The 12,378-nt window shown below is 42.4% G+C and overlaps 1 protein-coding gene across 2 annotated transcripts in view; it reads left to right on the top strand.

Annotated features, from left to right (window-relative positions):
* SLCO5A1 (solute carrier organic anion transporter family member 5A1) overlaps nucleotides 1–12,378 on the top strand; it is a 143,981-nt gene that overhangs the window by 43,798 nt on the left and 87,805 nt on the right. For both annotated transcript variants that reach the window (XM_059166257.1, XM_059166256.1), the window contains exon 3: nucleotides 11,238–11,370. In XM_059166257.1, coding sequence (XP_059022240.1) covers nucleotides 11,238–11,370 — 133 coding nt within the window. The remainder of the gene's footprint in view (nucleotides 1–11,237; nucleotides 11,371–12,378) is intronic.

Genomic DNA, 12,378 nt, shown 5'->3' on the forward strand with positions numbered 1-12,378 from the left:
TTAGTGTATGTTTTTTGGGGCGCCTGGGTGGCTGAGCAGGAAGTCTGCTTCTCCTTCTGTGCCTTATCTCGCCCATATTCTCTCTCACTCACTCTCTTTCTCTCACATAAGTAAATAAATAATCTTTAAAAAATAAAGGGTGTGTTTTTTGACACGATCACACTGTCCACAGAATTTCGTACTCTTCATTTTCAGTTAAATTTTAAAAATACATGCTTCCTAAAGGTATAAAAACTCTCTGTAAACATTAAAATTAATAGTTGGGTTGTGAATCAAAATGTACTTCACTATTTTTATTTTTTTAGAGAGAGAGATGGGGAGGGGCAGAGGGAGAGGAAGAGAGAGAATCTTAAGGAGGCTCCATGCTCAGCACAGAGCCTGACTTGGGGTTCGATCTCACAACCCTGAGATCACCACCTGAGCTGAAATCAAGAAGCAGAGGCTTAACCAACTGAGCCACCCAGGTGCCCCAATTAGTTACTATTTTTAATGTTATTTCTGTTTTTCTATATGCAGTGATAGATGTCATTGTGAAGTATATGGTGAATTGCTATCAAGAAGCTTCTACTAGTTGTTACTCTGTACCAGCAATGGGTGAGAAGAGCGAATTCGCTGATTCATATCTGCACTGAGTCTTCTTACAATTTAATCTTTGCTAGTTTATTCTAGTAGAATGGCCTTTCATTGTTTGGACCTTCTATTTCTTTGATAATTAGTCAAATTAGTTTCTCATGGGTTCGTGAATATTTTGACTGTTCTGGTATACATTATCTGCTTGTGTTATAAGGGAATCCATTCTTAACTTATAATAATTTTCTTTTGCCCCAAAATATAACTTTAAAAAATTGACTTTTCAAGGCAGCTGTCCTCGCGGTCCTTTCTAAGGACTGGATTGAGTTGATAAATAGTGGCCACTCACAGGTGGCTAATTTGATGTTTTAAAGCTATAGCTCCTATAGCCCATTAATCCCCCTCCCATGCCCCAGGTATTAATTCAGGGTAAACACCTGCTTCTGTATGTTCTTGTGCGTTTCCTTTTAGAAATGAGCTACTTTGAAAATATTTCTAAAGGAAGACAGGGAATTTAAACCAACTATTGGTTGCTAGGGTAGTGAGGAAAAACCACACCTGAACCCTTTTCCCTTCTCATTTGTGACCTAAGATGCTCTCTGGATGTTCTAGCAAAGTGATAGACTATCCTGACTGCTGTGGCAGCTGTTTTTGACTGTCAGGCCTGTGTCAAAACAACTGAATCACTTAAAAGAAAAAAAAAGTTGCTGTTCCAAATAACCAAAAGCAGAGGTCTCTTATCTGCCTCTGCTTGTGAGTGGAAGGAATGAGTGAGGGAATGCTCTTTTTAAATAGGGTGCTCTGGTGCTGTGAAGTACTTGGGCTAATTTTCAAGACATTGTGCAAGTTGAATGGGAGTTGGTGTCATTGCTGTGATACCACAGTAAAGTGTGGATTGCCTTTCATGTCCTCTCTTATCTGTAGCAGCTGTGCCACCAAACTATATTCATAGTGACTTCCTATCACTATGTCCTAGACTGGATTTAATGGGCACATATGCAATATGTTTCTCCATGGGACCATCCTGGGTGAATCTCAGATCTTGGGACTGAGCCTAAATTTTGCTTGTAACCCAAAACCCTGTCATCATCAGTTCTCAGAAACATTTACTGGCCTTGTAAGGCAGCTGAGAGAGTGGGTCCTGTGCCAGAGGGCATGTGGGGGAAGTGGTGGACAGCAAGTGGTGAAAAGTAGAAGTGAGGAGCAACATGGAGCTGGAACTGATTAATTAATTAGACACCAAGTTCAAATGAGGGCACAGCAAATCCAGGCCAATTGCAATAAGGCTCTGAGAACTGGGGAAACCCAGCTGGGGCGGGTGTTAAACTTGGAAAGCCTGGCAGAAGTAAGGGTCAGGCCTGGAAGTGTTTTATGAACAAGAATCAGGGCTCTGTGGCTGTAAATGACAGAAGCCAGCGCTGTCAAACCAAGGACATTATGGGGAAGGTGGGTAGGAATGGCTTGCAAGCATAGCACAGTCCCAGGGGGCTAGGGAACAGGAACCAATGGATGATTCTTCAAGGTCATGTTGCAAGGACGAATCCACTTCGTTCGATTGCTTTTGTTACTTCACTCAAATTGGAAGTCCATGTCTTCATCCCTTCTCTGTTCAACAAGATTTATTAGTGCTTCTGGTCAGCACTGTTCGGGCATTGATAAGGCATTAGTGGAAAAAAAAGGCTCTTGTTCTCATGGAACTGACATTCCAGTGGGAGAGACAGCAAATCAGCAAACAAACAAATGTAACTGTTGGTATTTGGTGGTCTTTGCCGTAATGAAAACCCCAGCAGGGTAACATGACAAAGAGTGATGGGGTGAGGGAGGTGGGGGGGTGCCCTGTTTAGATATGTGCTGAGCTATGGCTTCTCTGAGGAATGATATTTGAATATAGATCCGGAGATGTAAGGGAGAGAGCCAAATGGTATGTGGGAGAATAACATTCAACTGGCCTGGTTTGGCCACATGTCTACCAGTGAATCATGGGGGGCAGGGCCCATGGATGAGAGGCCATTGAGGCTGTGCAGTGAAGGGTGGGTGGTGCCTAAAAGAAAATGGAATTGCTTTTGCCAAGAGAAGGGGGCAGAGAAATTGAACATAGATACTGAACAGATAGAAAGAAAAAAATGTCCACCCAGTTGAATTCTGCCCATAAATGAAGAGAAATGAATTATTCTCCCAAGAGCTAGGGAGAGCAGGAATGAGGTGGAAGGAGAGGCCTTTGGCAGTAACGTGGTAGCTGGGACTTCTGACTATATTCCAGGGACTGAAACAGAAGGAAAGAGAGAGGAAAGGAGAGTGGGGGGAGGCAATCAAGTGCTCAGGTGAGCCCAAGGACCAGTGCTCTGACTTCCTATTCTCAGTATCAGGGCCTACCTTCAATCACACAGTGGAAGTAACTTGTACCTCTAGTGCCATGTGAAAAACAACAACAAAAGTATTTCTAAATGCCACTGAATGGTAGGGGAAGCTGGTGCAATGCTGCCATCCATCCTCACTGTCCTCAGAGAGGAACAACTGGGCAGCCTGCACAAGACTAGGTGCGTAGACTCCTGGACCGGACTAGGGTAGAGTCAGTGGTGGTCACTCTTCTCTGGGGCACTTGCAGTTCCTTGAACAGACCATGCACTTCCAACCTTGCATACTTTTGCCCACATGGGCCCTTTAGCCTCTAGTGTCCTTTATTCCACACTTAAAAAAAAAAAAAGAAAGAAAGAAAGAAAGAAAGAAAGATTTATTTATTTATTTATTTATTTGACAGACAGCGAGAGATCACAAGTAGGCAGAGAGGCAGGCAGAGAGAGGGGGGGAAGCAGGCTCCCCACTGAGCAGCGAGCCCAATATGGAGCTCGATCCCAGGACCCCGAGATCATGACCTGAATCGAAGGCAGAGGCTTAACCCACTGAGCCACCCAGGCGCCCCTAATTTGCAGGCTTATGTCAGAAGTCATCTTTTCCATGAAGGCTTCTCTGTCCTACCCCGAGATCATGACCTGAATCGAAGGCAGAGGCTTAACCCACTGAGCCACCCAGGCGCCCCTAATTTGCAGGCTTATGTCAGAAGTCATCTTTTCCATGAAGGCTTCTCTGTCCTACCTCCTCAGCTAGTTATTATGAGTCATTCCTCTCCCATGGTCCATGGCGTATCGCTGTGCTTGTTGCACTTCTTCCTGGAGTTTTGAATCATAGTTGGTTTTACCTGTTCCTTTTCTAGACAACTGTGTATCCATCTTATGGATCTTTGCAAGGTGCCCTCCTTGTCCCAGGGCCTGGTGTCACACAGCACCTGGGATGAGTGAGTGACCTCTGATCTGGAAATGTGGAGCCCTACTCACCATTTGGGGTTGAGGCAAGGAAGGAGGGGACTCCAGTGATCTGTGACGTGAAGATCTTGGCTGATTTTGATTGAGCCCCTGGTTTCTCAAGTCCAGCAAAGCTTGTGTCAGGCTGGTCCCTATTAGGAGCTCTGGAATCATTTGTTATGGTTCAGGAGAAGGTTGAGTAACACAACATGGACTTGGTAGAGTTAGAGAGCTGTCCCCCTGGTTGCTGCTGACCCACAGAACAACCCTATTTGAGATAATACCAGTGGAGTCAAGTTGGGGTTTTGTGATAAGGGAAGAGGAGTGTCTTTTAACTCTGCCAGAAGTGGAGGTATCAGCTTCAAGAAGGGGCGCAGTGGGTGCAGGCGAGCTCTGCAGGCTGCTGTTATGCCTCCTCTCTCGGGTAGCCATTGGGAAGGTCAACCTCTAGGACCTTCCCCAGGCCAAGCTGCAGCGGGATGAGGAAGAACTCTCTGGCATGTTTGTCTCACTCTGGGGCCTGGCTTGTTTTAGAGTCAGTGCTTACTCATCAGAGACCGGGGTTTAGAACTCACATTTTCTTGTGAGTGGCTCATGTGAGACAGCCGTCAAGGCGTCCAGCTGATCAGATATGCTATGTGCAATGTGAGCCTTGAGCCCAGGGGAGAATTAACCCTCAGTTTCTCCAACTACCATCCTTAACTGACTGGAAAAGCCATTCAGGGCAGCTGAGCAGGACTGCAGAGATGGTGGAGGAGATGAGCCTGGCTGAGCTACGAGGCCAGGCATGGCTTCTAGTGAGCTGGGACCAAAACCGATCACAAAACAAGCAAAATATAAGAGAAGACTAAGATAAAGACTGTTAAGAGAAGCTGTTGTCCGAAGGATACGAAAGGAAAGAGAAAGCCCTGAATATGAAAAATTACAAAAAATTCAGGAGTATAACGAAGATTCAAAGTTTAAAATCAAGAGAGTTTATAAAAATAAAATATTAGCCGAGGGGCCCCTTGGTGGCTCAGTCAGGTAAGTGTCTGCCTTTGTCTCAGGTCATGATCCCAGGGTCCTTGGGTTTGCGCCCTGAACAGGGCTTCCTACTCTGGAGTCCGTTTCTCCCACTCCCTCTGCCCCTCCCCTGCTAGTGGATGTGAATGTGCATGTGCATGTTTACTCTCTTCTCTCACTCTCTCTCAAATAAATAAATAAATAAAGAAAATCTTCAAAAAATTAACCTAATATAATTAGGGCTAAAAATGTAAGCAAACTTACTTAAGTTATGAGAAATAGTAGGTAACAAATAAATTGAAAGAAAACTTGATAGTTAATTTTACATTGAAATTCTTATGTTTAAAAGGGGTTTTATTTTTATTTATTTATTTATTTTATTTAGTTTTAATTCTTTTAAAAGATTTTATTTATTTATCTGACAGAGAGAGACACAGCAAGAGAGGGAATACAAGAAGAGGGAGTGGGGGAAGGAGAAGCAGGCTTCCCGAGGAGCAGAGAGCCCGAGGCGGGGCTCAATCCCAGGACCCTGGGATCATGACCTGAGCCGAAGGCAGATACGTAAGGATGAGTCACCCAGGCACCCCTGCAAAGTAATTTTTAAAAAGATAAAATGCATTACAAAATAAAGTAAGAGAGCAGCGACTAGAAGAGTTTGTGATGTAAAAGTAAAAAGAGGTATTAGATTAGAACAAAAGTTAAATCTACAGGAGAGAAGTTAAAAATGTGAAGGTAAATGGGATTAAAAATAGAAGTTAGTGTGCTTTAATGTAAAGAAGCATAAATGATCACAAAACAGGGTGAAAAATAATTTAAGGAGAAAATTGAAATGGAAAGTCTAAAGGTAAAACGACTTGGGGAAAGGAAGGTGGAGGTTTAGATGCTGGAAGCAGGTGTAGAGACAGTGACGAAGTTGTTGGTGGGTCAGCCTTCCTCAGAGGTTGTTTCTTCGTCAAACCAGCCACGATGTCCAAGGTGAAGGCCAAGAACTGGCCCCGTCCTGGTGAAGGGGCCGTGTAGGCCCCATTCATTTATTTATTTTCTATTTTTTAAAGATTTCACTTATTTATCTGGGAGAGTATGTATGGTGTGTGGGGGAGGACAGAGGGAAAGAAGCAGACTCCCCGCTGAGCACAATGAGGGCTCCATCCCAGGACCCTGGGATCATGACCTGAGCCGAAGGCAGACACTTACCTGACTGAACCACCCAGGTGCCCCTCAGCCCCCTTCATTTAATAGTGACTTCTTAGCTCTACAAAAGCTCACCCAGCCAAGGTTGGTTTGGGGTGGGAGGTTATAACCCTCCAATTGGGGTCTAGTTCCGTGCATCATGTGTAATAACAAAGGGTTGATGTAATCTTCAGAAGAACAGGCCCAAGCAGATATTGGTGATAGGACAGCTGGTACCAGTAAGGTATTATTAAAGGAAGTACGTCATAGCCACGTGATGACACATTTAGCCATAATAAATGTTCCAGAAAAATTTATTGACAGAAGAAATGTTTGAGGTATTATGGGGAAACATAATACAGAACAATAACTACTGTATAATTCCACCTACTTAAAAAACTTACACAGTGTATGAATAGTAAAAAATATTTATTACTGTTATTACCATCATTATCTGGATGGTAAGGCTTGTTGGTGATTATTTTTTTAAAGCTTTTGTGCTCTTGAGAGATTTCTCTACAAATAATTCATATTGTATTTTGTAATCATTAGAAAAAAGCCTGAAGGTTAAAAAAAGGAATAATAGCCAAAGGACATTCTTAGCTTTGGGAGGGGTCTATACTGGCTTTTGTGTGAAGAAAATAGGTCTGGATATTCTTTTTCCCATTTCCATCTGCCCAGCCCTCTATCAAAACTAATTCCTGGATCAAAAATAGTGACTCCAGAAAAGATAATTTATTAAGGTAATATAAAGATAAATGTCTTCTGTTAAATAATGCATGTATTTGACCTATATAAAGTTAATATTTAATAATACTTGTTAGAGAATGAATAGGTGAGCATTCAACATATAAAAACGCCACTTAATATTTCTTCATGTTTGTTATATGCTAAGCACTTTATATGTGTGATGGAAGCAGGGATTCAAACCTGGGAGTCTGTAGTCTGGGATTTAACCACTGCATAGACCTGTATACATAATGGCTCCTGCTGTCGAAGGTAAAGAGCTACTTCAAAAGGTAAGATATAAACATTTGAAGAAAGAAGTAGAAGTGAAGAGCAGGGCACACTCAGTTTCAGATGAATGGAAAGGTCTAGGGTTCTTTGAAAGGGGTACGAAGCTGAATTGTGTACAATCCAGGAGGGATGTAGGACAGTCCTTTGGGGCACAAGAGAAAATTCTCCAGATGCATCTGATGTTCTAAAAGACAACAATCACAGCTAAATAAGGGCACAATTCGAATCCCAAGTATAAACACAGACACAGTCTCTGAAGTTCTTTGTTTTTGGACGCTGTTCACTGAGTTTACGTGTGACATATATATGTAATATGACTGAAATTTGACTGCTCTTGAAAGTTGGAACTTCTAGTTCTGTTTCTGTTGCTAGTGCTTTGCATAGCCTGGGCTCCCAGTATAAGCTCCTCATCATGAGGGAAAACCAGTGACAGTTGTACTCAGATCTGATGGCACATAGTCAAAAAAACATGAAACTATCCACTTGATAGTGATTATCTAATATCTCCAGAGATGATACACACTGAAGATGACCTTTGTCACTGACGTCTGTTGTTACTAATGGCAGCACGTTCACGGACTGACTGGGAGTGATGAAGGTAATGATAACGGGAACAAACCGGGTCGAGTGCCTCCTGCACTACTTTGTCAGTTAACACCACTGGCAAGATCCCTGTCCTCCTGGAGCTTACGTTCTTGTTGAGGAGGACAGACAGTACACAAGAGGAACGAAGGAAATGTAGAGTGTGTTGGGTGCCAACATGCACTAAAGAGAAAAAGAAAGCAGAGAAAGTGGGAAGAGTTTGGGGCAAAGTTTCGAATTTTTAGGTAGGATGGCTAACGAGGCCGGTTGAGAAGGGACAGTTTGAATAACTACCTGGAGGAAGTAAGGGATTGCACCATGAGGCTACCCGAGGGGAGAGTTTTACATGCTCACACCCATACCCACACCGAGCAAGTGCTTACACCCTCAGGTGGGAAGGTGCCTGGCAGGGTGAAGAAGAGGGAGAAGGTCAATTTGACTGCAGCTGCGTGAACAAGGAGAAGGATAGGAGGAGGAGCAGAGAGATGCTAGTGGGTGAGGCCAGCCTGAGGGCAGGTCCTTGTAGCCACATAAAAGGATTTGGGCTTTTATTGTACGTGAGGTGGGAAGCCACTGGAAGGTGTGAGCCAAGAAGAGACATGACGTGGCTCAAGTTTCTAGAGGATTGTTAGAGCTGCCGTGTTAGAAAAGGGGTTGTAGGGAAGGAAGGGCAGAAGCAGGGATATGGGTTGGAAGGCTGGAGCAGTCTTCCAGATGAGCAACCTTGGTGGCTTGGGTCAAGGTAGAGTCACGGAGAAGGAGCTGCGTATTGGATATGATTTGATGGTAGAAGCAGCAGGGTTTACTGATATGTTAGGTGTGAGCTGTGAGACTGAGGCTAGTGGTAAATACACAAGATTCATATAAAAAGGACATTGTGGGTAAATATTTAAGACTTTTTTTTTTTTTTTTAGGGATGCATGATGAAAAGGGGTGGAGGCCACTGGAGTAGATGACCAGGGATTCTGAGGAGACAGAGATTACTCGGGAGGACGGGCAGTGCTGGACTTGGTTGAGCCTTGAAGAAGGGGTAGCATTCACACACATACAGGAAGACCTAGGGGCACTGTGGGTCCTCAAGGAAAGGGAGGTGGCTCTGTCCAGGCCTGTTTGAGAGTTAGTCTGTGTGGAGCCCTGAGTGCAGATGGTAGGTTTTAAGATTGAAATGGAAGCAGGAGGCCAACCTGGCCTACCCTTGAACTCCAGATGGAGGAGTTTAGACTTTCTTTAGGCAATGTGTGTGCGTGTGCATGTATGTGTGTGTGTGTGTGTGTGTGTGAGAGAGAGAGAGAGAGAGAGAGAGAGAGAGAAATTGGGAATTTCGGCCTGGGAAAGTGGGGAGAGTGAGTGATACGAATCTGCATGAACAGTTTGCTCCTCTAATAAGCTCTGAATGAGTGCCATTGGTTAATCAATTAATAAATGTTAGCTCAGTGGCCAGCATGATTTATTTAGAAATGGGACTATGTCAACAAGTTATTCTCTATCTCTCTCTGTAGTGTTCCATATTTGCCGATTCACAGATATAGCATATGTAGTATAGTTAGGACACTCTATATAGTATAACACACAGTACAATGATATAGATCTATTTATATACTTATTTATGAGAATGACTCAGTTGGCCTCAGTTTGTGCTACGCATTACAAATACTTTTCTTCAGATCATGTAGCTGCATTTTATAGAAAGCTTTCTCTGTACTTTACAAAGTAGTTAAAGTTTTCGGGTGAATGTTACTTAATTGGTTTTCCATGCACTGTGTCATCGCGAGCTCTTGCCAGCACCCGTCCCGCACATTGCTGCTCGACGTTTCAAGATGCTGCACCCAAGTGCCCCAGGCATAAACAGTATGGCGGAAATACCCTTTTCCCTGTCTGTGTTTGTAAGACGGTCTCTTTCATGCCAGAAGAACTATTTTGGGAAGATGATTCATGTCACATTTTGGCCTCATTACAGTTTTAAGTTGTAAATGGTGCTGGTTTGCCTGGAGGTGTAAACATAAATTTTATCTCCATATGCATATGGAAAACCTGGGACTGAAAAAGCACTTTTTCTTCTTGAGTTCTGTTTCAGGCTACAAACAGAGAGGTTAACACGATGTTTATCAAAATTCTCTTTTTATTTTATTGAGAGCACGCTGCCAAAAGAACGCCAAAAATTGTGCTTCCAAAAGAATACTGATTACTTGTGGCCCTGCTTTCTTCCGTTCTCCATTTCCGAACACAGATGGAGAAGTCGAAGCACCTAATGTCTTATTGTCACAAGCAGATGATTCTGTAAGATAAATAAACACTGTGCTTTCTCTTTTGAAATAGTGTGAAAAGTGAGAGCAGGTGTTAAATTACTCTCTGTAGTTATAAGTAACAAGAGGTACAAGTTTACTCAAAGTTTATTGAGGTGCAGAAGATAAAGTAAGGTGAAGCTATTCTGCCTAGTTCACTTTGGTTTTTGGTAAATATAGTACTGTTTAAAGAGTATGGAAAACCAGTTACTTATTCAGTGGTTTAAATGCATGTTGGCAGTAGAAATGAGAAGTTACACGGGAGTTCAGCCTGCCTTAAACACAGGAACATCTTAACAGTGTTTATAGATTTCTCTCCAATTAAGTAAGTTTTAACAGGGGGGAAAAAAGTAAGTTTGGAGTGTTAGCCACACTCCAGATTTTTCTCCTACTTCCAAGGAATTTCATATCCTACCTCAAAATTTAAAATTTGACAAAATTATTCTTTCATTTGAAATCACGGCAGTGAAAACAGTATAAAGGAATGACAGCGAATTTATTGTTATTTTTTGCCATATGCCCATTTTGGATGGCCAATTTTTTTTTTTCCCCCTCACACTTTCTGATCTACTGACACAACCAACCCCTTCCTCTCCTGCTTTGGTCATAAAAAATTATTCTCTAATTCAGCTGTGGGTTGGTGCTAACTGTTTGGATCTTTTCACTGATGCCATTTAAGGAGATCTATTAATCTTTAAGTAAGATTCCTCAATTAGCAATACACCAAATGCATTGTGAGCTCTTCTTTGATACTGAAGTGGTGATTTGAAACATATTCATGATCTGAGGTGCTTAAGCATCTTTGCCAACTCACTTAAATCCAGCTTCATGGCAGAATCTGGCCTTGAGTTCCTTCATTCTGTTGGAATCTTCCAACTGTGACAAGTTACATCTACTTTTTCTCTTTTTCTTATCTTGAGATGACCTTTTATTTATTGATTTTTCAATCTTGAGATGGCCTTTTATCTGCTCTGGGTTATCCAGTGACTGGTCATTGACTAGCACTTTCAAAAATTCAAATTTAGTGGGTCTGGAGTAGGGTCTGAGCACTTACATTAAAAAACAAAAACAAAAGCAACTGAAAAGCTGTCCAGAGATAATTCTGACGTTCCAAAAGGACAACAGGTAGCAGCTAAATAAAGGGCATGATTTGAAACCCAAATATAAATATAAACACATCGCTGAAGTTCTCTGGTTTTGGATGCTGTTACCTGGGTTTAACTGTGACATATATATGTGGTATGACTGAAATTAGACAACTCTTGAAACTTAAGTAACATTTCTGCATTTCATGCTTCCCCTTCTGTCTTCTCAGCCATCATGTATGTCATGGGAGCGCTTGGTCCTGCAGTGGGATATTTACTAGGTGGACTTCTTATTGGTTTTTATGTCGATCCCAGAAATCCTGTTAACCTTGACCAGAATGACCCTCGTTTCATTGGAAACTGGTAAGAATTGTTTACTAAATTTTTCATTTCATTTGTTATTAATGATAGTTCAAGTCATAGTATCCCTATAGTTAAAATAAAAATTTCCCTCATGGGAATATGAAAACCAGCTAAAAGTCTCCTAGAAGGGAGTGGAGGACAGAATAGTAATCTTCCAGAGATATCTATCTGTCCTAATCCCAGAACCTATGTATGCATGTATTTGAGTTCTGTTTCAGGCTACAAACAGAGAGGTTAACACGATGTTTATCAAAATTCTCTTTTTATTTTATTGAGAGCATGCTGCCAAAAGAACGCCAAAAATTATGCTTCCAAAAGAATACTTTTGAAAGTATTCTTTTGTCTCCTTACATGGCAAAGGAGACTTTGCAGATGTGATTAAGCTAGGGATCACAAGATAGGAAGGTTTCCTGATGTCAGAGGGGAATGGGCCCTATATAATCACAAGAGTCCCTATTAGGGAAACAGGGAGATAGGAGGGTCAGAGTAATAAAGAGATATGGTGATTGAAGCAGAGGTTGAAGCGACATTCTTTGTATATGGGGGAAGGTATCATGAACCAAGAAACACACTCGGGACTCTAGGATCTAGGAAAGCCCTAGAAAAATAGGCTAGAAGGAATGCGGCCTTGCCAACCCACATGAGACTTCTGACCTCCAGCGCTGGAAGATAACACATTTGTGTTGTTTGAAGCCACTAAATGTGGGGTAGTTTGTTATAGCAGCAATAGAAAAACTGATGCCAAGGGCTTGGGGACATCAGCTTAACCAACCTTCTTTAGGGTTGAGGCGCTTTTTGCTCTAAATAGCAGAGTGGAGGAGGAGAAGGTGGCTGCGTTGGGGCTTTCCTGTGAACTTGAGTCCTAGCTTTCGTTATCTTTTCTATGCCTTTAAAAAAATATTTTCTCCCACTTCCTTATTATATCTGCATTTCTAGTTTGTCAGCCCTCCCCGAAGGCCCAAAACTCCAGCAACCGCTCCCCCCAGCCCTTTTCCATTGTCACACTCT

This window comes from Mustela lutreola, chromosome 3, assembly GCF_030435805.1.
Source record: "Mustela lutreola isolate mMusLut2 chromosome 3, mMusLut2.pri, whole genome shotgun sequence".
Lineage (NCBI taxonomy): Eukaryota > Metazoa > Chordata > Mammalia > Carnivora > Mustelidae > Mustela > Mustela lutreola.